This window comes from Girardinichthys multiradiatus, chromosome 9 (assembly GCF_021462225.1).
Source record: "Girardinichthys multiradiatus isolate DD_20200921_A chromosome 9, DD_fGirMul_XY1, whole genome shotgun sequence".
Classification (NCBI taxonomy): Eukaryota; Metazoa; Chordata; class Actinopteri; order Cyprinodontiformes; family Goodeidae; genus Girardinichthys; species Girardinichthys multiradiatus.
In genome coordinates, this window is record NC_061802.1 from 43,193,159 (window position 1) to 43,218,980 (window position 25,822).

The following is a 25,822-nucleotide window of genomic DNA, read 5'->3' on the forward strand; positions in this document are numbered from 1 at the left end:
TAATTATGATCTATTGACCGTAACCAATATTTTGTCTTCCTGAGGTTTCTGGTCAGCCTTCTCTGTTCCAGCCTAAGGTCAACAGGGTTTCAGAAAGCAGCTATAATGTTTGAACACTTGTTCTAAAACATGTGGAACTTTATCATTTATATCTAAATGATTGTCTGACTGTATTCAGTAAACATGCATCTCACTTCTCCTGATGATCTGTGCATGAGGAGAATTTTGTTAAAGTGGTTGGCTAACATTAGCTAACCTTTTCCTCCGTTTTGATATGACTCTTTGATAATAAAGCTTGTAACATTATGAATTTTTTTTTTATTCCAGTTCCGCTACATTTTCAGAGGTTGTTCTCATAAACCAAGCACTTTGCTTTGAATCTCATATTTCTTACACTCCACCAAAGTCATTGCTTGTCTGGCTTTTGTTTTAATGCCATGGGATGGCACAATTTCATAGGATAATAACACGCGGACATCACCTTACTACACATTTGACAATTTGATCACATAAGCCAAGCTCTCGCAGAATCTTTGGCGATATTGAACAATTCCACAGCATGAACACCGCATGTATACATGCTGCTTTATTTAAACTACCGCTACTCAAATATGACAGGAAAGACCCAATAACAATACTTAATTTTATGAAACACTAGGATGATGCTCTGTCTGCACTGATGATGATTCATTCAACTTGGCATGTAGGGTGATATAAACAGAAAGTGCAACTGATGGCTCACTCTACTTTTTGATCAATTAGCCTAATATGTCTTTCCACTTGGGGGCACTCAACAAATTTCATTTTTAGACATTTAGTTGATCCTTTGATATAAAAATAAAATGCTCCATTCCATTGCACACCAAACTCCACACACTTGATCCCGACACACACACACTATGCTGAACAGGATGACATTAAAAGTGACACGTATACTTCAAAGACATCTCCAAAATCCCAAATTGTCTGGCGTCTGGACAAATACAACACATGTTTTTTAATATATCAGCGTGCATGGAACGTTGCTGTGACAGCAGATTCAATATCTAGTATTCTAGCAGAGTAAAGCTGTCCCACATTACTGTCTTAAGCAGAGATGAACCGTGGCTGTGCAGATCAGATGAAACTGACAGACAGGACGCTACACGGATCAATACAGTTTTCTCTTTTCCTTCTTTTACCTGGAACATCAGTATAATGGGTAAATTGATTATTAGGAAAACTCAAATTCAGGAAATAAAATCTTAAAATTAGTATATTCTGCAATATTCCTAATTCTGCAGGGCATTTAATTTTGTTTGTTTTTTTCTACATCATCAAGCCAGACTTCAACCATCTGGCTTGTCAGTATACATTAAAGTTTCTATACCCGTATCAAAGAAATATTAGAATGATTTGTTGATTTTAAAATACTGTTTAGCACCTTTTAAAACCGCAAAGCGGAGTTTTGTTAAATTAATCTCCTAAACCTGAAAGTTCTATTGTCTAAAAATGTATGTATGATAAATAATCATTTAATAATAATAATAATAATGATTTTTTGGGAAACTTTGGCTCTATGTCTCCTTGCTCTCCCTTTTTTCTGTTGAGGAAAACCCCATTCCTATATTTTGTTTTTTGTTGCTTTGTTGTTTTTATTATTTTGCATGACACACGTGCATGTTATCACGGTTTTAATTTATATTTCACCTGTGCCATCCTTTTATATATGTTTTTGTCCACTGTCTCTAGTCATTCCCAGTAGATGTGTGTGTGCAGACATAGATGTCTATTGGTTATGGAAGTGTTTTGCTGTTCAGTAGATTTTATTTAATGTGAGTAGCCAGTTGAAAGTACATAATGTGTGTCTAGAGTAGCCGTTATGGTCCTGCCATGTCTCTCTTTTTTCACAACCATATTCTAAAAAAGAACTCCTGCTGCACCATTTCAGTGGTTCTATCCCAATACAAAAGGGAAATATTTTGTTTTCAGCATCAGATAGTAAGTTGGTAGAATCATTTGCCATATTGTGAATGTTCAAAATAAGAAGACATGTTAAAGAAAACATGGCAGCATGTCATTTTTGTGTCTTATGCTTGCAGTTGCATTTTTGTGACAGTATTTGTTCTTTAGCTCTGCCTGTTAAGAAAACTGTGCATAAACCTAAGAACATATCAGTGTTATATCTCAGAAAAGTGCAAAGTTCATTGGTGCTGGCAATGCATGACTTCTTTTGCTCTACGAGTTGGATAAAGAGATGCATTCAGAAATACATTCCTCTGTACATTACCTTTAAAGCAACTGTCTACCCTTTCACATACAAATCGGAATTAACTGGTACTTCGTGGTTCACAGCAATAGCTTTGCTTTTTATCTAATTGTCATACTGCTTCTACCACACTGATTTCTCCTCATGTGACATCATGTTTGAAAGGGGAACAGCTGCATTAAGGGTAGAATCCGATCTGTTTCTCTTTAGCTTGCAGTAAGTAATCTGTGAAGTATTTGAGCTGTGGAAAAGTGTTTCAGTTTGTCATTTTGCAGTATTGTCAATTGTTTTTAGGGGACAATGGTCTTGACAGACTGGATCAAACCTGCAAACATGACCACCGACCATCCAAAGTTCTCTCTCCCATATATGAGATGGATGTGGGAGAAGTGTTTGAGCGCTGTTCGGATAAGGACAGAGATGTTAAACAACGGGTGGAAGAGGGAAAACAGAAAAGGGACACTGAGAAAGGCAGCAACTTTGCCGAGCGAGACTGGAGCTTGCTCAGGCAGCTCCTCTCGGAGCACGAGTCCAACCTGGGTGTGATAAACCCGGTGCCCGAGGAGCTCAACTTGGCTCAGTACCTCATCAAGCAGACGCTGTCCTTGTCCCGGGACTGCGTGGATGTGCAGGCCTTTCTGTCACCAGAGAAGGAGACTTTCAAACGATGGGCGGAGCTCATCTCACCCATGGAGGACTCCTCCACCAGCATCACAGTGACCAGCTTCTCTCCAGAAGATGCTGCATCTCCACAGGGAGAGTGGACCATCGTGGAGCTGGAAACACATCACTGACTACACAGAGGAGAACCTGCTGGACAGTTGACCCCTCTTGTTTAAACTAATATGTTTACTGTATCTTTATTTATTCTATTTGTGATGTCATGTCTCCTGACATAATTTCCTGGACTGTGCAGACCTCTGGACCTTACAGCACTTTCATTCGCATTCCTCACCCTTAAAAGACTGTTGACACAAGCGGGCTGGTATGCATGCAGTTATTTTTGTAGATTGGACTGTTCAGTTGGTGTCTCTTTGAAAACTGTAAAAGACAAAGACTCAAAACAGAAATCCTGTCTTTTTCTTTAAGACATTTTCTTTCTTTGTAGTCTTATTATATGGTTTACTGACATTTCTTAAAGAAAAAATAATATTAGCCATTTGGCTCATGTGAAGTGTATAATAAAGATTTGTGTTTCTGGGGAAAACAAATTAAAGATGTGTTCATATCTTTGTTACTAGAACAGCATCTATTTGAAAGGGACAGATGCACTCAGATTTTAGGTCAGGTTTATTTCTTTTTTTGTGTCAGCTATAAATTTTACCTTTAGGCTTTTCAAGAGAAAGCAGACAAATTTCATTAAGAGAAAACCCCAGAATATAGATCACTATCATGTGACCCAATGGTACATAGATACATTTCACCTGAGGTTATCTAACCTGATAATTAGCTTTTAAAATCAACATAACGGGTTAGCTCATCAAGCTATGTAATAGCAGTTGTAAACTTTTATCAAACTTCAACTGAATTCAATAAAGTTGAAAAGTTAGGAAAACATCAAGAGGTTACGTTTTTACACAACACCATAGCGGCATCTAGCGGTTATGTGTTAAAATTACTAAGCAGGCGGCCTATTTTTAATCGGTCTGTTAGCAGCAGGTTTTTTTTATCTAAAATATTAACCATCAGAATTTTTTTTACCAGTACAATTGTAATTTTAAATTCTTTTTAACACAATATCTACCGCTACGAATATACTTTTTCATATGTTCAATTTAGAATTTTACTAGTGGGAATATTTTTACAACAAACATTTTTGCCATACCACCTAAAGTAGAGGTTATGGATAGATGTGGTTCTGGATTAAATGTTCCAACGACTTGCCATACAGAGGAGTTTTGGTCGGCGTATTTTTCCGAACTGCGTCATTAATCCAGCTTTATCAGAAATGGCTACACCCAGTAAAACAACTGCTCAGTGGAAAACGACAATTATAATTAGTTCCTCCCTCCAGGTAGTGAAAACAGTTAAACAGATTGATTTTTTTTTACTTTTCTGAGAGAGAAAAAATATCAAAAGTTTTCGGGCTGTATAGCTAAACTAAGCTAACTGAAATTTCGGCTCTCATGGGCAACGTGTCTCAAATATTTCTTGCAATATGTTTCGACAGAACCACGACACCTGCAGGGCGCTCGGCGCACAGCAGCACAGAATACGGTTTTCTGACAGCGTTGAAGCCGGATCCTTCATTTTCCCTCTTTCAGGTACGTCTTATTTTCCTTTTAAACCCAATGTTAACCGTTTTATTGTGTCGTTTTGGGAAAAAAAAAATAAAAAAATTGCGCTTTCATAAATTACTTAAATGAAACTTTCACGTCTCAGAAACAGTCTCTTGTATTTTTTTTATATGAATAATGGTATTAAGCCCTCTTTACTCTTAATACTCGCCCATATAATCCAGTCCAGCCAATTGCCGCCTAAATTGCCGCCTAAAAGTTAGTAAACTGAGTCCGCCTGTGTCCATTTCAATCCCATGTTTAAAGACAGCTGTTCTCTAAGGGTATCAGTAGCCCATTTTCCACCGAAAGCCCCAGGATTTGTTTTACCCAGATAATAGAAATCCCAGGGAATCTCGTACTTGCTATTTCCATTACCAAGGACCATTTATTTAAATTAGCCTATGGGGAAGTTATGAAGAAAACTGCACTATACCTTCATTCCAGCAGATGGCATCACTCCTTTACACCATTTAAAAACTAATATATAATATTTTTGTTTCAACTGATAATTACTGGTGATTTAGGTTAAGGTTGATTAATTCCTTCTATTATTCCTTCAGTTGCGCTGGATTCATAAACAGTAAAAGTTAAAATCATTAATTTAAAATAAAATGTGTACATCTGGCCAGAGTTGTCGCTTTGTGTGTGGATGTGTTACTTAAGCAGGGACAGAGAAGCTAATCAGAGTTGATGGATGGAGCTAAACAGGACCATCCTGGAACAAAACCTGATAGAAGCTCCAAAACACTTGAGACTGAAGTGGCCCTTCCAGCAGGACAATGACACTAAACATACAGCCAGAACTATGTCTAGGTCTATGTCGTTAAATCCCAATAAGGCACATTGAGCTCTGTAGTTTTAACAGGACAAAAATTGAAAAAGTTCTTTGGGGTATAAACATTTTTGCAAGATACTGTTTAAACTGTGTGCGATGTACTCTTCAAAGTTATTTAACGTTAAATGTAATTTATTTTTTCAAAATATGATTTTCTTATACATGGTTTTATTATGGTTTCAGAGATACTGTTCTCATTCAGTAACAAACATGTTGTCTAAATGAGAATAATTAGATGGATTAAGCGGTAGAAAATGAATAATTATAATAATAATTCTAAATTTGTCAGGGGTATGAATAATTATGAGCTAAGCAATATGTTGGAGTCAAAATATGCTTGATGTAGATAAAGTTTTGCTAGGCTTAAATGTAAGCGTAAAATGTGTAAACTGTACTAACTCCGGGGGACCGTCTAAACCATAACTTATTATGCCACCCTCAAATACATACAGTCATATTCAATAAATTAGAATATTATCAGAAAGTTAATTTATTTCAGTAACTATTCACCAAGTGAAACACATTATATTGATCAATTCCACACAGTCTGATGTTCTCAAGCCTTTATTTCTGTTAATTCTGATGATTTTCTGCTTTCAGCTGTTAAAAACTTGACATTTAAGATTACAATATTACATCAGACCAATAAAAAATACATTTTTAATACAGAAACATAGGCTTGGTTGTTTAATACCCGCCGTTATTTTAATCTGACAAACGAGCCTCGTCTGAACCCATATTCTCCTCTGAAATATACACGCTTTTTTTCACACATACATGTATTTTGGCTCTTACACACACGGTTACCTCTCATATACATGCTCTCCTCACACGTGAATTCTGTTCACATGAATCATCAAAGGAAAAAAATATGTAGACAATGTAAATTCAAGACTTTATTGTCCAATAAAATATCCCCAAAACTGTATTTCAAAGTAATTACATCCGGTGTACGTCTTGACCTGAAAGGTATTCATTTCAGCCACTTGACAACAGTTCTCATGATGATGATCACAGGTTGATGGCATGGTCAAAGTGCATAATTGAACGTCTGGAAAACAGAAGTCGGTCACTTAAAAGTCTACATTTTAACCCCTTACTATCTAAATTAATTTAGAATCAGATTTTTTAAAATGATGTTTGGTCATTTAAATATAGCACACCAAATATATATGAGTTTTGGTATTTAGTATGAAAATGAGACACATTAGGAATATGCAGTTTGACATAACTAATCACTAGATGGCAGCAAAATGCTTTCCTTGGTATATTTATCTGCAGGCATCAGTGGTAACATACTCCACCTTGGCTTTGTGGTGGTTTGAAGTGAAATCAGTAAATAGTCTAAAAGCTTAACAGCTCAACTCAACAATCATTTCTTATCCTGCTCTCTTCAAATACATGTGGCTACATTTCAGTACATCACAAGTCCACAGCTTCTTCAGGTACTCTCATGTCATCAGAGACCTTCACATAGATGGTGGGACGTGGATCGTATGTCCCATGCTTGAAACCTCTAATTGCTCCACCCAGCACTGTGGTTTGGTCTTTTGATTAGGTTATTGTTTGTTGCAAGCTCTTTCAGAATCTCCTTTGCTGGGACAGACCATTATGCATTGCATCTTAAACAAACAAATTCATAAGTAATGTCATTAAATAATTAGTTAGATGAACCACAGTTAGAATTACTGAACTGTTATTTATTTAATGAAGCTATCGGTGACATACATGTTAACCATGTGAACAACTTCAGCACAGACTTGACAAATTACATTGCTGGGAAAATCTACGTACTGTACATGCTTACAGATTTTTTTGTTTTAATTCGTTTTTTTCTTCTTACATAAATGTTTAGATTAAACAAATTTTAACATAGGACAAAGATAACCAAGGTAAATACAAAATGTAGTTTTCAAAAGATGCTCTTATTTATTAGACGGTTGAAAAGCTACCCAGCCTGGCCGCACGTAAAAAACGTATAATCCTCTTTGTTAAATCATAAATCAACTGTAATTAACCTCATTTCTAGTCCAGTAGCCACAAGCAGGTGTGATTACTGCCTGACCTGTAAAGGTCAAGAACTCACTTAAATCAAACTTGTGTGACATGAAGTAAACTAAAAGATCTAAAAAAGCAACACATCATGCCGCGATCTAAATAAAATCTAGAATAGATGAGAAACAAGGTCATTTACGTCTATCAGTTTGGAAAGGGTTACTAATATAAATGTTGCATTTTTCTTTCTTTATTTTGTTCCTGTATTACATACAGCACTAAAATGTCATTAATTCATGAAACACTTGTAAAATAGAACTACATGGGTATTTATTATTCATATTTGAAAATGTATACCCAATTTTATTTAAAAAAAAAGAAATAATTATAGATAACGTTTTTTTTTTTTGCATGAATATACTGTGGTTCTATTATGCACCTTTTAAAAGAAATATTAATCTTACTTAAAGAACAAAAAACCCAACATCCTCAAAGGACATGTCTCCTCCCACACCACAAACTTCCTAATGTTGGACCTGCAAGGGGGCATCAAAGTTGGGAAACTGAAACGTTTTCAATATGAATAAAACACAGTGAGTGATATTTCTAAAAACTGAACTTTAATCAGGATGGAAATCATCCTTGAATGACAGTTTACTTAAAAGGATGACCAATATCATGATTAATATTGGTCATATTTTGCAGGCTTTATTTTTTTTTTTTTGAAAAATCTATATCTGAATATCAGCAAGTGTCACTGTAAATGTTTAAAGTTGAAGTTCCTATTTATATGTCTAGAAGGCTGCCTCCCTCCTGTATGGTCTTGTGTTTGGGTTGTTGCTAGGTTTATACAGTTAACTCATTTCGTCTTAAATTGCGCTGTGACATTTCTTGCTTAAGACAGGATGACAAAGTTGTGATAGTTTCAGGGGATGATAAAATACTTCTTAAAACACAAATGGCCTTCTGCAGGGCTTCTGACTCATTTGACTTCTGCATGTTGAGTTGGGTGGTGCTGTGCGATGAATTTGACCCTGTGTGATTCAGTTCACTAAATGATCCAACATGGGTTTCCACTACACTTTCTCTCACACACACAATACATTCTGTTTCTCTCGTTCACGTTCGTTCATGGTTTCGTTTCACAGTTTCGTTTTAAGCAAGTGTGGGGAAAATATTTACATAATGAGAAGTAAATAAAATCTAGAGTCAAAATGTATGTAGGTAAAAGATGAAATGTAAATGATCAAATATATGTGTGTGAGAGTGGTAGTATGTTATATGGCTTGTACAGTTCCTCATCCTGACCTTTGACATCTCCTAGGTACTGCATTTCTGCTGGTTGATCCTCAGGACCTTCCAGAACCTTTGGAAGAATCAGGACTTATTGAGCGCATAGAAACATTTGTGCAAGTCCACAGGAACTGCTTTGTACTTGTCTATACGCCCTTTAATGGGGAAAAAGAACTGCAGGTTTTGACTCTGATTCAGCACAGGTATGTAGTAGAAATGTCTGCCTTCTATACAAAACCATCAACTTTCCCCTTCTTATAATCCCCACAGTAATTTTCTTTACATTTCCATTCTGAAATGTTAGATCCAGTGATTAAAGAAAGAAGGAATCCTTGTCATTTTCAGATTTTTTGGGACCAATCTGAAGATCCTCCCTGTACGAAATGGTGCACAAATAGCAAAAGGAATGCTGACAGTTGCCAAGGTAACTGGTTATTCTGGAAAACAAACGATTTATGCTGTTGTTCAATCATGGCATTTGAAATAAAGACAACATAATTGTCTGCAGGCTACCAGTAAACCACATACTGACAAAATCCGAGAGCGGATGTCTCTGGCTCAGGCTCACATCATTGAGACCAGTCCTGTGTGGGAAATGCTAAAAGACATTTTATAAACGCACCAGTAGGTGATCCAGTTTGCTTTATTTAACATGACACAAGTTGATACACATCCTCTGGTAAATATACAAGCATGTATTAAGCATATGTAGTACTGATGCAAACTGCTTTCTTTTCATCTGTACTTGTGAAACTAATTTCAGCTAAGGTAAAATGCTAACTTTGGACCACAGCAGGCCTTCTTTTATCAGTCAGACCAGTAAAATAAAATAAATAAAAACTTCCCAGTGCCGTAAAAGAGCTGTCTCAGTGTAGTTTCCCCAGCTTTTCCTCTGTGATTTCATCTATTCGGACTATAAGACTTTCCATCAAGTCAAATGTCACCAATGCACTCTGCAGCACCTGAGACACAAGTAAACTGTCAGTATATTGGTTGTGATTTCTCCTAAATAGTCATTAAATAGAAAGACAAATCTGTACCTGGTACTGGACCTCTGGAGACATATGATCAACTTTGTTAGGCTTTACTGTTATGGCTTTTACCAGTCTGGCAGACCTGGCGTGCTCTCTGGCTTCTGCAGGACAAACAGTATGAATAGAAATAAAATATGAAGTCTAGCCGTTTCTGTATGTGTTGTTTCACATATTAGCAGCTAATTCCTACCTTTTGCTTTTAGCTTCTGATCCTCCTTCAGTGCTTTCATCTCAGCAGAGTAATATGCTCTAGACATACCGATACACACTCTCAGCATTTTTAGGTATCCATCTTTGATTCGGCTCAGCTCCTCCCATAAGCCTGGCTGAAAGTTGACAAACGTCAGCATCTTTCTGCATTTACCAGGTAGACCAGAAAAGAAAATTGCTAAATTCGACTGACTTACGTTGCTCCTCAGTTCTTTGTCTCGCATAAGCAGATAGCGCAGAAGATTTAGACTCTCCATTATTCTAGATAAACAAAGACCAAACATCCAGAGTAACATAAACGTAGATATATATTTACTTTAATATAAGCTTTCTTTTGATTGCCATTAAGGATGCACCGATATAAATATTTGGGCCGATATTTATATGTGATAATAATGTTGATTTTATGACCAATAACCAATATTTACTGATATTATATATATATTTCCCTACCCCTTGAACACTTTGAAAAATGACCAGATAGCTGACATTGCTTCTCTGCTTCAGTTAAACACCCCAGTCCTAACAGCTGCTGACATCACTGTTAATGCCAATATGTTATCTTTCAGACATATTGCAAACGCCAAAATTAACCACAGTGCATGGATAGTTTTGCCTTAAATGCTTAAATATTTGGTCAACAGTTTTCAGTGGGTGAAGTATTTTAATATATTCTTCTGTCGGCCAGAATGGACTGCATGGGTTTAGACACTAATAATGTTATAATGATAATTACTGATGATTGTGTTTGGCACAGACCAAGATAGGAACATATCACTCACTTATCCATATTAGTAAGCAAATCTGTTTCTGCGCCTTGTGGTAAACTGAGCACCAGTTCAAGCAGTGGCAGAAGCTCCATTCCCAAGAACCACTTGTTGGCATTACACTGCAGAAGAGTTCATCACATTCATACACAGTTACCAAATCAAAGGTAATATCAGTCATGAAGATCTTAAACAGATGAAATCTCTAAGTGTGACCGTGTTGAAAATACAAAAAAGATTGTATTGCACACTATGAGCCCCACAATTTCCTTTTCTTTGTCTTATCAAACTTATTTTAGATTAATATGGAACAAATGATCACCCTAAAATCTGGGGTGGACAAAGCTTTTCCATTTTTGCCTGTTGCAATTTCTCCTCACAAAGATGTGGTGTAAACATATGTGCTTCTCAGAAATCAGATATTCCTTTGTCACGGGATGTTTAGATAGATTAGACTCTAGAACGATGGGAAAGGCCGTGTAACATCAGAATTAGAAGAATGCTGGATGAAGTGAAGTGCAGCCATCATGTGAGGCCAGAGGTAAGATCTGGGGTTGCTTCAGCCCATTAGTTGTAGAATTCAGCAATGTCTTAATTCTATATATTTAGCTGATCGACTGAATATACTGTATGTTCAGTTTTTCTCCTTTCTACGCTGACCCAATTACTTATTATCATTACACCATCAGTGTGATATTTAATTATCTTACTCTGAATTAAATATTGTTACATAAACACGTTAAAACAATAGCATGATGACTATGGTAATCTAGGCTAAAGCCGGTGTGGTTTTTGCCAGGCAGTTGATACAGTATGAACAATTGAAACTATGGAACATCTGAGGTTCAGACTGTCTGCAGTAAAATAAAAGTCCTATTAAATAGCAAGTTTTCTGCTATTATTTGTATTTTTACGTTGTTATAATAATAGCAACTTTAGAAAGTTATAAAAGACTACCTTATTCTCACCTTTATGGCCAACTGAATATGATCCCTGATGTTCTTCACTATGTAACTATCAATACCTGCATGGTGACTTGTTTTCAACATGCACCTGCAAAAGAGGGGATTGATAATTAATGGTGTTTATTTACAATAACACCATTAAAAACCAAAAATAACAATCTGTTCAAATAAGATGTGCAAAATCATGTCTGAACATTTCAATAGGTATTAATCAAATATGCATTTATTGATCAATAAATCCAAAATGTGCATAAGAATCTAGATTTTTTTTTTTTTTGTCACTTAAATTCTCACCTGAAGAACTTGTGCTTCCCTTCAGCATCTAATTTGTTTATGAAAAGCTGGAATACCTTCAGTCCCGATTCTCTCTGGAGAAACATCAAACCATAAAAATAAAATCACCAAAATACTGCTTTTCATATTGTCACAGACCTGAGGTTTGTTGTTTTTTTTATCACACATAATTCAATTCTTACCAAATGTTTAATGGGACAGTCAGTCAGAACTTGTCGCAGGTTCTGTGAATTTCAGAACAGACGATTTAGATTATTGAACCTCTTTTCTAGAAAGCTCAACCCCTGGTGTAAATAAGGCAAACAATATTACAGATCAACAACATTTATTTAAAAACAGAACCAAAATCCTACAGCAGGATTTGTCTTGTTAGAGACATCTTCTGTTTTTCCTTTTTTCTGAGTCCTTTCATTGGTCAGGAGTACTTTTCTTTCTATAGTTATTTTAATTCAGCCACATTGGAGGGCTTTCAACTGGGCACCAGTTCAAGCAGTGGGTTTGTTTAAGGTTATACCACAGAATCTCAATGGGACTAAAGCCTGTACTTTGACTTGACTACTCCAAAACCTTTTTTAGCAATCCAGAGAAAGACCTTGATCGTTGTCTTGGTTCTTCATGATTTTATGGTATAGAGCAGAATGTATGATTCCATCTATTACAGCAAGTGATCGAGGTCCTGAAGAAGCAAAGTCTCCCCAGACCAATATGGGCCTTTATTTAACCAAAAGCTCACTGAAATTCAAAGCAACTATTTCACATATGCACTGGACCACAATGCAGTTTAAGACATATTTATATTTACAATCAGATGTTTCAGTCTCTACGTTAGTGCAAAGTTATAAATACTTTTTCACAGCACAGTAGACATGGCAAATCTGATTATTTCAGGACTGATTGTTTCCTGTTATAAGCAGCTTTTGAAATCTGACGTTCTGGTTGTTGGTGTGGAGCCTTCTGCTGTGTGTTAACTTAATGCAGTGGAGGAAAGACATCAGCAGCTGCCTCTCATTTGCCTGAAATGGGCAATAAATCCTATTCTCTAACAATCAGAAGTCCTTTATTTTACAACTAGTTTGACTGAGTATAAAAAACTGTTCAGGACAATCGACAAGCATTTAGGAATGAAGACCCTTTTAAATGGTGACAAACCCCGCATACATGGGGTTTCTTTAAGAGTTCTGGCAGAACTAACAGTAAAACTGAAGTTTATTGGAACTACAAACTGGTCATCTAGCCTTCTAGTTAACCCAGGTTTTCCGACTCTGAAAAACAGCACAGTCATCATCGATACAGATAGAGTTGGACTCCATCCGCATCCTATCTATCCAAATACAGAAGCAGGAAGTTACCTGGCAAAGTAAAAAGAAGCTTATCAATTTAGCGACTAAGGCACAAATAGATCTGACACTCCTCATTACACATTTCTATAAATTAGCGTGTTACCCTTGTCTGTTATTAAGACAGGAGACAAAGTTTAATTATGTATCTCAGAAATAATTCCAGGCTTTTCTGCTCTCGGCACAAATATGCAAAAACAAATCTGATTTAGTCCAGCAGGGGAAGATGTTGGAAAGTCCAGTTTCTGTCACCCATGGCCTGTCTTGGCAGATTAAATACATTTGAGCTGTTCTTTGATTTCTGAATAATCTTTTAAAAACATTTTAAGAGCAATGTGAACATGAATGTATAGATGCAGTTCCTGTATTGGTAAGGCAAGTATAATTGACTCTGCCCTCATACATTCTAATTTTCAATGGTTAAAGAATGAGCAAATATTTTATAGCTGACTGATACATTATGTGTAAAACAAAACTTATTATATAATTTGTTTCGTATCTTCAGCTCCAAACTTTAGAGTAATCAGTCGCTTTGAGATTTCTCTCAAGAATTTTTCACAGAGAAGAGAAGGAGACACCTACACACACCTACACACACCTACACACACCACTGTCAACAAGAGAGGCTTCTAAGTTCATGCAGTAAAACAGTAACATCTAGTTAATGCTGTTAAGGTGAATCTGCATCTGTTGAATCATATAGTGTACTTACTTTTTAACATTTAGTTTTTGCGTTTTATTCAAAACATGACTAAAGGCAGGCCATCATTTTTAATGGTATTCATACATTAATAAAAACCTTATAAAAACAAAAACACAGTCCTTTGTTAAATTAAACCAATTAGGTCAAACCTTACAATAAAATAGTTTAAAAGTTTATTTTTTATGTTACATTGAAGTCAAATTGAATTTTCATCATGCTAGTTATCAGTTGAGATGCAGTGCTTGACAATTATTATATGAATATATATTAATAATCTATATTAATTATATAGATCGATTCAAAGACAGAAGGAGAATTTTTCATTCTTGTCTGGATTTAACAGGGAGTCAATGAAAACTAGCTCAAATAGGATCTCTCTTTTTAAAATGAGAACTCTGCAGCTGATGGCCTTTTAATGAAATAAAGAATTATAGTAGTCCAGCCTTGAAGTAACAAACGCATGGACTAGTTTTTCTCCATCTCTCTGAGTTAGAATATTTTTACCTTTGGCAATACTGCTGAGGTGAAAGAAGGAAGTTGTAGAAACCTGTTTGATATGAGATTTAAATGACATGTCTTTGTCAAAGATGATACCAAGTTTCTTTATATTCTACTGAAAGCCAAGTTAATGCTATCTAGAGTAAGTGACTGATTAAGTAGTTTGTTTTTCTTATTTGCTAGTCCAAAGATAACAACTTGCTTTATTTTAAGTTAAAAGCAGTCTACCTGACCAATCGGATTCATCAGGATTCACTGATAAATATAGCTGAATATTGTCTGCATAACAAAGAAAATGTATCTGATGCTGTCTGATAGTTTTAGGAAACATATACTGTACATATAGTGAGAGGAATTATCCGAGGCACTGAACCCTGTGGTACTCAGGATAGATATGGTGCTTTAGGGAAATTTATCATTGACAGGAACCAACTTGAATCTCAGAAAAATAAGATTTAAACCAGCCTAGTGATCCCTACAGCATGTTGAAGCCTTTCCAAGAAAATACCACGATCAGCTGTATCAAATGCAGCACTGAGATCTAATAGGATGAGTACAGACACATTATCTGATGCCATAACAATATCATTAGTGACTTTCACTAATGCTGTTTCAGTGCTATGATGAGCTCTGAAACCTGACTGAAACTCTTCAAACTGATCGTTACTGTGGAAATGTTCACGCAGCTGATTAGCAAATATTTTCTCAAGGATTTAGGATAAAAGAAAGATTGGTTATAGGTCTATACTTTACTAAGTCATCGTGATTGAGAGAAAGTAAAGGTTTAATTACAGCAACCTTAAATGTCTTTGATGCATATCTGTTTGCTAAGGATAGATTAATCATATCTAGATTGAGGCCATAATCAAAGGAAACACTTCCTTTAAAAATTTGGTTTGATTGGGTCTATATTTTTTATAGCTTAGAAAGCTCATCTGGATCAAAACAATGTAAACAGATCAGGTTCTATAGTTATTTCTAAGGCTTCCACACTTACTGAAGACCTATTTACCATGTATAGGAGGATGCCAAAAATGTTATTTCTAATAAAATCCATTTTATTTATAAGGAAATCCATTATATTATGACTGCTAAGAGCTATGCGAATGGAGGACTCAACAGAAAAGGAAACCTAAGATTATTCTGTCATGATCCTTGGGTATTAGGTTTCGGGTTCATTTGTGTTTGTGTTTGGATCACTTTTTTGTTGTTTATTATGTTCTCTAGGTATAACCTTACCTGCTCACTCCTTTCTGTTTAGTTTTCTAGTTTATTTGTTTTTATTAATTTTATAGTTTATTGTGTTCTTTGTACAGTTAGATGTATTCCTGTTAGTTCTCTGTTAGACTTTTCTCCTCGGCTTGGTTGTTTCTTTGTGTGTGAGTTCTGCTCCCATCAGGGAGTTCCTGCCTTCTTTCTTCCCCAGCTGCTCCTCATCTTTCTCTGAGAACTCACTGGCTTGCGTTGTCATTCTCCACTTGTTCCTCAGTATATAAGCTCTTTGGTTTACTTTGTCCTCTGCTGGATTCTTCCGTTTTGTTACTTTCATGGACTCTGTTATAATGTCTTATTCTTCAGATCCCTACATTCATCACGATGCTCCCAGGTTCCTCTCTGCACTTTGGTCCTGGACCTCACCCACAAAGCATAACATATTGTTGTTTTCTTCTAGTAATGATGAGAACTATGCTGTTCTAGTTTGGTGAAGGCTTTTCTTTAATAGAGCAATAGACTTTTTTCCAGATGATGTAGGACTAAATTTGTAGAGTGCCACTTTCTCTCCAACTTCCTTAAGTTCTACTTTAAAGTACACAACTTTGAATTAAACTAGGCCAGCTTCCGATTACTGATTGTCCTCTTTTTCCATGAGGCATTTTCTAATGTTGCGCACTTTTAAGCTGTAACACTGTCAGTAGGACAAGCAATGTGTGAGGGGGTGGAAATCAGATTGCTGCCCTCTGCTGTATTTTTCTATGATACTGAGAAAATTAACAATGAAATAGGTGTTACAGTATTCTCTAAAAAAGACCTACTACAAAGACATTTGGTCTCAGGGGCAATGTACTCAGTTAGATTAAACGGAATTGTTAATAAAAAATGGTCAGACAGGAGAGAGCAAATGCTGTTATTTGTTCACACATATGAAAGCACATGATCAAGAGTATGAAGAAAGGAATGTGTAGGTGCTTTGGGCATAGTCAATTGAACCTAAGATAGCATTAAAAGCTACATTATTGGGCATTTTATGATACATTTAAACCATTCTTCTGCCCGGGTGCCAGGAAGATGCAACAAACTTAAATAGGTTAAAAACATGGTTGGTGTCCTGAAGTTTAAATGTATTGTGGACTTTCTCTAACACACACAGGGTCAAAATTGGATATGGATAAAATAGGTTAATATGAAGCATCTAGAATGCCTTTGACCTTAACCCTTTATAAAATTTATGAAATATGCTTACAAGTATAATCCCTGTCTTTTAACCCACCAGCAGAAATGTGTAGATGGCTGCATAAAATATGGGCTTTCTTTGCATCTGGCTCAGGTGCATTTAATTTTGAGTGGGGATGTATGTATATCTTTTACCCAGTTTGTATAAGTTTGAATCTGTTTGAATTAGAGGAAAACACACAATACATTCAAAATTGATTATAAAGTAATTTGATTATAAAGTAATTTGATTATAAAGTAATTTCTAAAGTTGCATAAGTAGTAGCAATCATATCACCTTGAAAAAAAAGAACAATTGAAATGCATCATGAAAAGCACAGAACTGATATGACATAATGCTGATGAAGAGTATAGATAAACATCTGACCAGCACAACATGTCATATGTATATCTATTTTAAAGCAGTTATACGTTTTTGATGTTTCCATTGCATTTTTGTGATTAGTGTTTTTTTAGTTTACCTTACCTGTGGAGCACTATAAAAGCTCATCAGATCTAGTAGACCTACTGGAAGGCTGTTGTCTTCCACCTTCTCCAGGCTTTTAGCAAACAGTGCCTAGGACAAATTGGAAATTGTAAAAGCTAATTTAAGTGTAATGCTTTATTTTCTAGTTGAATTTCTGTGATATCTTTCCCAGTTAGGGTGAGTGGTCATACCAGTGCTTTTAGCAAATGTGATTCCTTTTTGCTGTCAAAAACAAAGAAAAAAACAGACTATTAGGCGTTTTTTGCAATTTAAAGCACAAAATAGGTAACTCTAAATTTAGCATACCTACTGAGGAGTTGATTGATGTGTTCCATGTTGCACTGCAGGACAAATACAGGACTAAAACAGATGGAAGAGTGCAAGTTGAATATGTTTTATATTACAGCTATTATATACCAAATGCTCACTGACTTCCTCGCTCACTTGAACACTGCTGGAAAGCTGTCGATGGTTATGAGCTGGACAAAAAGCAGATAGGCCAAACATGCGATTGAATCCTTAGTCAGACTGGTATCCATAATGGGGAATTTTCTCAGAGAACTGAAGAAGAGAAGCCCTGAAAGAGACTCTTTGATTGCAGGCAGAATGACCTGCAATGCACATAAAGAAATCTGGGCACACAAAACGAAGAAATCTCTTAATAAATATCTAAAATGATTCTTTGTTGTTTTACCATTATCTCCACTGCAAAGAGCCACAAAGTCGATCTTCTGTCTTGATTCAGCTCAGCTTCAAGCAAAGGTTCTTTTAAACTCCTCATGCAGCTATTTGAAAAATAAAAACAGGAAGTCATTCATTTTGGTATCGTCAACTAGAGTAATAAGGTCTCATCACTGTCAAAATTCACTTATAATAATGAAAAAATATGTATCAAATATCTGCTGAAAAATCTAAAATCATCTTTACACAAGGCTCTGACTGATGCATTTGTCACTTATTGAATTTTCCAGTTTGTTACTTAGTTATGTGCAAAAGAAAACAGTCCAACAGAAGCATACAACTTCAGAATCTCAGCCTTCAGCTCGTCATCTTCAGTGGTGGACTTGCACTTTTCATCCATCTTCTTCAGCCGCTCAATAAAAGGCTCAGTGAATACAGCCAATGCGATGCAGCAGCGACACAGGCCGTGCTCATCGGCCTCCTCCTGCTGCTGGGTGTACGGTACAGGCAGCCGGGACAGCTGCTTTTGAAGGGCTGATAGAGCCAAACCCACACAGGCCGCTTGGTTCTCATCCAGCTGAAGCAGAACTAAAAAAAAAAAAAAACTTTTTATTTATTTAGTTTAATTATTAATTTATTTATGATTGCATATTAATTGGATCTTTTAGAGATGATACTAGATTAATTGACCTGAATTGAAATTTTTTTAACAATGATCTTCACTTATTAGTCATGTGCTGTACGGGAAGCTATACTTCATTTGCATATTTTGTAGTTATTCAACCGTACATACTTCCAAAAACTGCACGCACATATTAATTGTTACTTAAGCAGAACTTTTTATACTAGAGGCAGACCTATAAGTATGTTTTTTGCTGCTCTGTTAATGGTGAATGTATGATGTGTAGAAACTCTAACAGAGTAGATGTACATACCTCTTTGCAAATGAGGAAGAATGGCTAGAGTGGTGTCAGAAATGGCACCTGGATCTATGGCTTCAGTTAATTCAAAGATGCTCCCCAGGAGGTTTCTTGGGCTGCATATCTAGAAAACAGCATGTCTGAAAGCTAAAGTTTTCTGGATTTCAGCAGAACCTAAATATTTCTTTTTTTGGTTGGGTTTGTAATTAACTGACACGGGTTCATAGGAAATGCTTGTTGGTGTCTTTATTGGTCAACTCCACTGAGACGGGGACAAATGCACAGGTGTTTCAGTTGAAGCAGACACTATGGTCTACGTAAAGGCCAAAGGAAAGAAAAATACCATAATGTTTTCAGTGAAAGATGCAAAGGCCAGTGTCTGTACTGCCTATAAGTTAGCTGCATATGAATTTGAAGTTATACTAGCCTTGATCCAAATAGGGTTTCTGCAGGGTCTTGAAAAGTCTTATGTTTAATCTTTTCAATTTTACGCCTTAGAAGGTACATGTTGCCAGATGTTCCCTTAGCCTTTAGGTCTAAAACTTTGTTTGGTTTTATTTTTAAATTTGAACAGCCATCTTTTACTCTAGCAACTTCTTTTCCTTTGAGGAAAAATGCTGGTGTCATTCATGCGTTCCACGTTTTCTTGTTCTGGATAAGAAATTATTGTTTTATTGCGCTGTGATGTGACTACAAGGCAAATGATGGAAGGACAGCAAACAGACCTGGAAATCATCACTGGATATTCAAGCATTTTTTTCTGCATATCCATCAAAGAATTCTGGCTTAACGTATGTTTAGGGAAGTAAAATCAAAGTGCTGCTTTTTTATGACGTTTGGTTTTAAAACCAGGGGTTTTAATAGATGACTAAAACTTTTTGTCAGCTACCATAATGAGAATTACTCTACATGGTAAGCGGCATGGAGCTTAGGTAGGCACAATCAGAGACCAACCCCTACATCTAAAACCCTGATTAGGTGGAACAGACAGAGATTCCTATTGTAGATTTATAAAGCAAAAACGAGTCACAGTTACAAATGATGCGTAATATAGTGGACGGGTTATAAAACTGGAATGTAAATATGCATCTTTCTAAGGTATGTAAGATTTTTTTCCTGACATCGAAGAATTTTATTACCTTTCAATTTGGAGACATTGGAAGCCGTTTCCTGTGCAGTTGTAACCTTTTAAAAATCAGTTCAGCCAACACTTTTTTTTTTTACATTTTCTAAAGCCTTCTTGGCATTTTAAGAAATGTGGACTGTAGCTGCTTTGCTGATACCTTGGTCAGTTGTGTGATGGCAGCCTGGCAGTGGTCATGACTCTTCTCATTCCTTACTACTTCATCTACAAGAGGTGCCAGGAGACCACACCCCATAGACTTCACAATTCCCTGTGTGTGAGAGAAAAAGCACATTGCCTGCAAGCATAAGGATTGTTACAAAATTCCAGCTTAGTTTACAATTGTGATTATTCCCTGCTTAACAAACGACATTCAATGAGTATAGTTTGACTCTCAGAGAATAAAACTGTGTCTTGAACTGATATCTGCATCAAGGAAAATCACATGGTTTTCCTTTTTTTTTTTAAATGAAAATCTAAAAAGTGTGAGGTAAAGTTATTTTTAGTTCCCCAGAGTCAATAATTTGTAGGACCACCTTTTACTGCAATTGCAGATGCAAAAGTCCTTTGGAGTACTGTATGTCTCTACCAGCTTTGCAGATTCAGAGACTGACATTTTAACCATAATTCTTTACATTAAGACCAAATAGAAAATTACCATGAATATCAGTTTTCTAGTTTTGCAAAAGCTTCGGAAGCAAATTCATTCTGGCATATGAACATGCTGTGATCTGAACCATCGTATTGCAGCCCTCGCTATGTTTATGGTTGTCCTGCTGGAAGCTAAATCTCCTCCTCCATCTCAAGTCTTTTGCAGCTTCACCTAGGTTTTGCTTTCTGTATTGTGCTGTATTTAGCTACATCCATCTTCTCATCAACTCTGACTTGCTAAAGAAGATTATCCCCACAGTATAATACTGCCACCATCATGTTTCGCAGTTAGGAAGATATGTTCAGGCTGATGACATCGACATAATATTTTGGAGCGGGCAGGTTTAGGTGAGAGGATACTCGAACAACAGCACTTTAAGTGAGAGAATAATTTACATTCCTGAGTAAAAACTGTTCAAACTGGAGAGGGATGAGTTCATATTTGTCAAAGCAACATGTGCTAGAAACAGCATCTTCAGATTCTTTGACCCAAAAGTGTCTTAAAATGAGTAAGATATGGTCATGTATTTTTTTAGGTCATATTTATAATAATGGGACATCTGTAAGATCAACTGTTTCATTCTTGCAAAGCGCACAAATACCATAACTAACAGTATGTATGCCAGAACCTACAGCTGCTATGAAAAAAAAAAATCAAGAGGCTTCAGAGGAATATATGGATGCTACTGCTTGGTTTGGCCCATACTGCATCTCAAGTTAAACCCTGGGACTTTTCATTGCACATCCAATCATTTCAGCTCTTCAATACAGTTAGCCTACAACGGCTGGTATAATAGGAAATATTTCTTAAAGTAGGCTACACACAGCTGCATAAAGTGTGGAGAGATGGGACGACCAAGGGCACTTAGAGGAGCACCATGTTGATGGGTGTTAGCAGTGGAGCGAGAAATCAGACTGAATATCTGCTTGATTCCCTCCACACCTTCAGGTCAAAAGACCAGCAGGCACACAGTAACAGCTGCATCTTAATGTTGAACAAAGCAGGATGGTGTGCAGTGCTGAGTGGATGTGCTTTTAGTGCTGTTTGACAGATTAATACAGTCAATCTGCTGTCACTTCATATCTGTAGTGTATTAGTACAGTACCAGGACCCTCAGTCTGCCTCTGTCAGTATTAGTGAAGTTACCTGGTTTTTCTCATCCTGAACAAATTTCAGCAGTTGTTCGCTGTCACCGCCACTGAGACAGGCTGCTCCGATATCCTTGAACCGCTGGTAGTCCTCCGGCTTCAGATCTTCTTCTGGAGTGTCACGCTGAATAAATAGGGTGGAGTATTATCACTATTGTATGCAGTGCTGTGAAGAAGGATTTTCCTCTTACAGATATGTGCTGATTTTTCTTTTATTATCAAACTAATTTGGATGTCAAGGATAACATGATTAGGAACAAAGGGCCATTTTTAAATGATGATTTTATTTTTTACAGGAAGCAGGCCATCCAAACAACCCTCTAAACCTAACAACTGCTTATGCCACCCTTGTTTTCTTCAGCCACACAGGAGGGGTTTTCCAACATGAAAGGTCTGTTCAGGGTCATGCCAGCATCTCAATTGGATTTAAGTCTGAATTTTTAATGGTCCACCTAAAACTTTCTCTGTTTTAGGGCTATTCATAATTGAAAATGCTTTGAATCATTGTGCTGCTAATAATTTTCCATGAAATGATGGCCAGAACCATACCCTTCTATGTGATGGGGCTGCACAGTGGCACAGTTGGTAGCACCTTTGCCTTGCAGCAAGGACCTGGATTTGACTCTTTCTACATAGAGTTTGCATGTTCTCCCCGTGCATGTGTGGGTTCTCACCGGGGACTCTGGCTTCCTCCCACAGTCCAGAAACATGACTGTTAGGTTAATTGGTCTCTCTTAATTGCCTTTAGGTGTGAATGAGTGTGTGCATGGTTGTTTATCCTGTGTGTCTCTGTGTTGCCCAGCAATGGACTGGCGACCTGTCCAGAGTGTACCCTGACTCCCGCCCATAGACTGCTGGAGATAGGCACCAGCTTCCCCATGACCCACTATGGAATAAGTGGTATAGAAGATGAATGATGGCCAGATATTCTCCCTCAGTATTTTCTTCTATAGAGCATAATTAATCAGTTTTGTGGTTTCATCAGTTAAGCCAAGTCACCCAGGCCCTAAGGAAGCAAAGCAGCCCCAGACCATCACACTGCTACCACCATGTTTGACTGTCAGTGTGATTTCAAAGCCTGACCTTAAACAGGCCATTCGTTCTGAACCATACCCTCCTTTGTGGCTGGATTAAAACCAACTCTGCAAAGAAGAGTGGGCCCAAATAATTCCTCTCCAGCGACGTAGAAGATTCATTGGCAGATATTACAAACACTTCAGGACAGTTTTTGCCTGCAAGGGTGGCACAACCACTTATAAGATTTAGGTATAACTTTAGCTCCACGCAGAATCATGTTGGTTTGGATACCTTTTTCCCATAATCAATGAAATCATCATTAAAAACAGAAATTTGTATTTTCACAGGTTATTTTTGTCTACTTAACATTTGTTTCATTATCTGAAACATGTAGGAATGACAAAAAGCTAATATTTTTAATGCTTTTTCTCAGCCCTTCAGTATATTTATGAAGAACAGACTACTCCTTAATATTTCTTATACCCAGTCAACAGGATGGAGTCAAGAGATCGTTTAAACAAAGCTGTTATGTCAGTTTTCAGTTTTGTTTTTTTTGGTATCTAATTTGGTAAAGCAGGCACCATTTTGAAAACATCTCTCACAATGGGATCATAAGCCGCTGCATTGTAGTTAGGAACATGATTACCTAAGCTCAGTTGTGTTGTAGTGGGAGAATACAGTGGACTTACCCATCTCTGGATGATCTCATACACTTTATCTTCATTCATCATCAGTATTTCTTCAGCTCTCACAGCCAATCCTGTTATCTATATGTCCACAGCAGATGTAGTAGGTGTAGTTGTGGTATCCAAATGATCAAATATATAGCTTTCCTAGGGTCTCAAGGGAGAGAAAAAGATTCAGTCTGTGAGAGACCAAAACATAAACCTCTTATCTCCCTTTGTGCTTCACAGCTAATAGGATTAAAGCAGGACGCAGAAAGACCTGGAGCTGTCTGGAACCTTTGACTAACGCTCAGTCATGGAAAATGAATAAGGGAGGAACTGTCCCTGTAATATTTTTAAACTTTAAAATAAATAATCAAAGTGGTTATTTTGTAATCGGTGTCTAAGGTGTACTCACAGAAGGGTTTCTGTAGTTTCCTGTTGTGTAGTTGGGGAAGTGCCACTTCATGTTGATCTCCATATTCCCCGTACTCAAATAGAAGTTAGTTCACATTTTAATTTATTTAAGATGATCTGCAACATAGTTTTAACCTTGCAAATGTATATCTCAGAATATTTCAGTTCATTTCATTGAACACTGTCTGTTTCTGTTCAATGCAAACTTATCAATGTAAAATAAGATCATAACAAACATATGAGCAGTGACAAAAACCAGTCCAGACATGTTGCTACCTCTACTGGACTTACTGCAAGTGTTTGTGTAACTGTGGAGAAAAAGAAAAGAAAAAATAACAATAGAAAAAAGCAGGGTGCTTCTTAGGAGGTATGGGAAGAGCGAAAAAGTCTAATTATGCAAAGCCAACTTCTGACAGACGTTTAAGTCTAAAGTGGAGAGAAATCACATTCTTTTTAAAAATTTTAACTATGATATTCGTTTGCATTTAACCTTTTTAACTCTGATTCCAGTAAATAAAATCCAGTACAGCCAATTGCCTTCTGAGGTAATGTATTAAGTCAACTGACAAAATCTATTAGTAACTTAATCCTAGAATATATCCAGCTGTTTTGTGAAGGCCTCAGGGGACATTAGAGAACAAACAGCATCACAAAGAACACAGCAGACAGGTCTGGGAGGATATTGTGGACATCCAGATGTTGTGGATAGAAGCAGGGTTAGGTTCTAAAACAATTTCCCACACTTTGAACATCTCACAGAGCTCTTTTCAATCCATCATCTGAAAATGGAAAGAGTATGGCATAACGGCAAACCTACAAAGACATGGTTGTCCAACTAAACTGACAGGCCGGGCAAGGAGACCAATGATCAGCGAAGCAGCCAGGAGGGCCTTGGTAATTCTGGAGGAGCTACAGAGATCCAGAGCTCAGGTAGGAGAATCTGTTGACAGGATGACCATCTGTCGCAAACTCTATCCTTCATTTAAGAGTTGCAAGACCAAAAGCCTTTGTTAAAAGAAAGCCAAAGAAGTCCTGTTTAAATTTGACCTCAAGCCACGTAAGGGACACAGCAAACTTGCAGATGAAGTTGCTGTTGTCAAACAAGACCTTAATGGAACTTTCTGGCTTAAATGCTAAACAGTATGGAAGAAAGCTTAACACAGCATAACCAACACGTTCCCACACCCTAGTCGTCATATATGGACGCTTGGTGAGGCTCCTTCTGTGTCAGAAGGAGCACATACAGGTCCTTCTCAAAATATTAGCATATTGTGATAAAGTTCATTATTTTCCATAATGTCATGATGAAAATTTAACATTCATATATTTTAGATTCATTGCACACTAACTGAAATATTTCAGGTCTTTTATTGTCTTAATACGGATGATTTTGGCATACAGCTCATGAAAACCCAAAATTCCTATCTCACAAAATTAGCATATCATTAAAAGGGTCTCTAAACGAGCTATGAACCTAATCATCTGAATCAACGAGTTAACTCTAAACACCTGCAAAAGATTCCTGAGGCCTTTAAAACTCCCAGCCTGGTTCATCACTCAAAACCCCAATCATGGGTAAGACTGCCGACCTGACTGCTGTCCAGAAGGCCACTATTGACACCCTCAAGCAAGAGGGTAAGACACAGAAAGACATTTCTGAACGAATAGGCTGTTCCCAGAGTGCTGTATCAAGGCACCTCAGTGGGAAGTCTGTGGGAAGGAAAAAGTGTGGCAGAAAACGCTGCACAACGAGAAGAGGTGACCGGACCCTGAGGAAGATTGTGGAGAAGGGCCGATTCCAGACCTTGGGGGACCTGCGGAAGC

At 36.9% G+C, this 25,822-nt stretch overlaps 3 protein-coding genes across 7 annotated transcripts in view; 2 read left to right on the forward strand and 1 right to left on the reverse strand.

The window, feature by feature from the left end:
• btbd8 (BTB domain containing 8) overlaps positions 1 to 3,464 on the forward strand; it is a 34,997-nt gene extending 31,533 nt beyond the window's left edge. For 3 of the 4 annotated variants that reach the window (XM_047374362.1, XM_047374363.1, XM_047374361.1), the window contains exon 19: positions 2,543 to 3,464. In XM_047374362.1, coding sequence (XP_047230318.1) covers positions 2,543 to 3,042 — 500 coding nt within the window. In that variant the 3' untranslated portion in view covers positions 3,043 to 3,464. Of the gene's footprint in view, positions 1 to 44; positions 307 to 2,542 lie in introns of those variants that run through there. The other variant, XM_047374364.1, reaches the window with a different exon arrangement.
• Positions 3,465 to 3,886: 422 nt separating this feature from the next.
• Positions 3,887 to 9,508, forward strand: LOC124873487 (protein SPO16 homolog). The gene is made up of 5 exons (XM_047374173.1): positions 3,887 to 4,262; positions 4,419 to 4,512; positions 8,682 to 8,853; positions 8,996 to 9,074; positions 9,159 to 9,508. The coding sequence occupies exons 1-5, from the start codon at positions 4,116 to 4,118 to the stop codon at positions 9,264 to 9,266; spliced, it is 600 nt and encodes a 199-aa protein (XP_047230129.1). The 5' UTR covers positions 3,887 to 4,115; the 3' UTR covers positions 9,267 to 9,508.
• LOC124873486 (glomulin-like) lies at positions 9,276 to 23,792 on the reverse strand. Of its 2 annotated transcripts, none has more exons than XM_047374172.1 (18): positions 23,606 to 23,792; positions 21,898 to 22,023; positions 20,260 to 20,370; positions 18,992 to 19,100; positions 18,398 to 18,644; positions 18,070 to 18,160; positions 17,820 to 17,986; positions 17,682 to 17,735; positions 17,567 to 17,597; positions 17,376 to 17,465; positions 12,103 to 12,144; positions 11,921 to 11,994; positions 11,630 to 11,714; positions 10,677 to 10,783; positions 10,092 to 10,155; positions 9,875 to 10,010; positions 9,691 to 9,785; positions 9,276 to 9,612 (listed from the first exon to the last, which is right to left on the reverse strand). In XM_047374172.1, exons 1-18 carry the CDS (start codon positions 23,645 to 23,647, stop codon positions 9,517 to 9,519), a joined length of 1,767 nt encoding a protein of 588 aa, XP_047230128.1. In that variant the 5' UTR covers positions 23,648 to 23,792; the 3' UTR covers positions 9,276 to 9,516. The 2 variants fall into 2 exon arrangements, with proteins under 2 accessions (XP_047230128.1, XP_047230127.1); XM_047374171.1 differs by having other exon boundaries at positions 18,395 to 18,644.
• Between the last annotated feature and the right edge of the window lie 2,030 nt (positions 23,793 to 25,822).

Coding starts and splice junctions, on each gene's coding strand:
- LOC124873486 (XM_047374171.1), bottom strand. CDS start 23,647: ATGATGAATGAAGATAAAGTGTATGAGATCATCCAGAGATGG. Junction 18,161..18,394: donor AAGGCTGAGATTCTGAAGTT/GTATGCTTCTGT, acceptor TTTTTCAAATAG/CTGCATGAGGAGTTTAAAAG. Junction 11,715..11,920: donor GGGAAGCACAAGTTCTTCAG/GTGAGAATTTAA, acceptor CCTCTTTTGCAG/GTGCATGTTGAAAACAAGTC.
- LOC124873487 (XM_047374173.1), top strand. CDS start 4,116: ATGTTCCAACGACTTGCCATACAGAGGAGTTTTGGTCGGCGTATTTTT. Junction 4,263..4,418: donor TAATTAGTTCCTCCCTCCAG/GTAGTGAAAACA, acceptor ATGTTTCGACAG/AACCACGACACCTGCAGGGC. Junction 4,513..8,681: donor CTTCATTTTCCCTCTTTCAG/GTACGTCTTATT, acceptor GACATCTCCTAG/GTACTGCATTTCTGCTGGTT.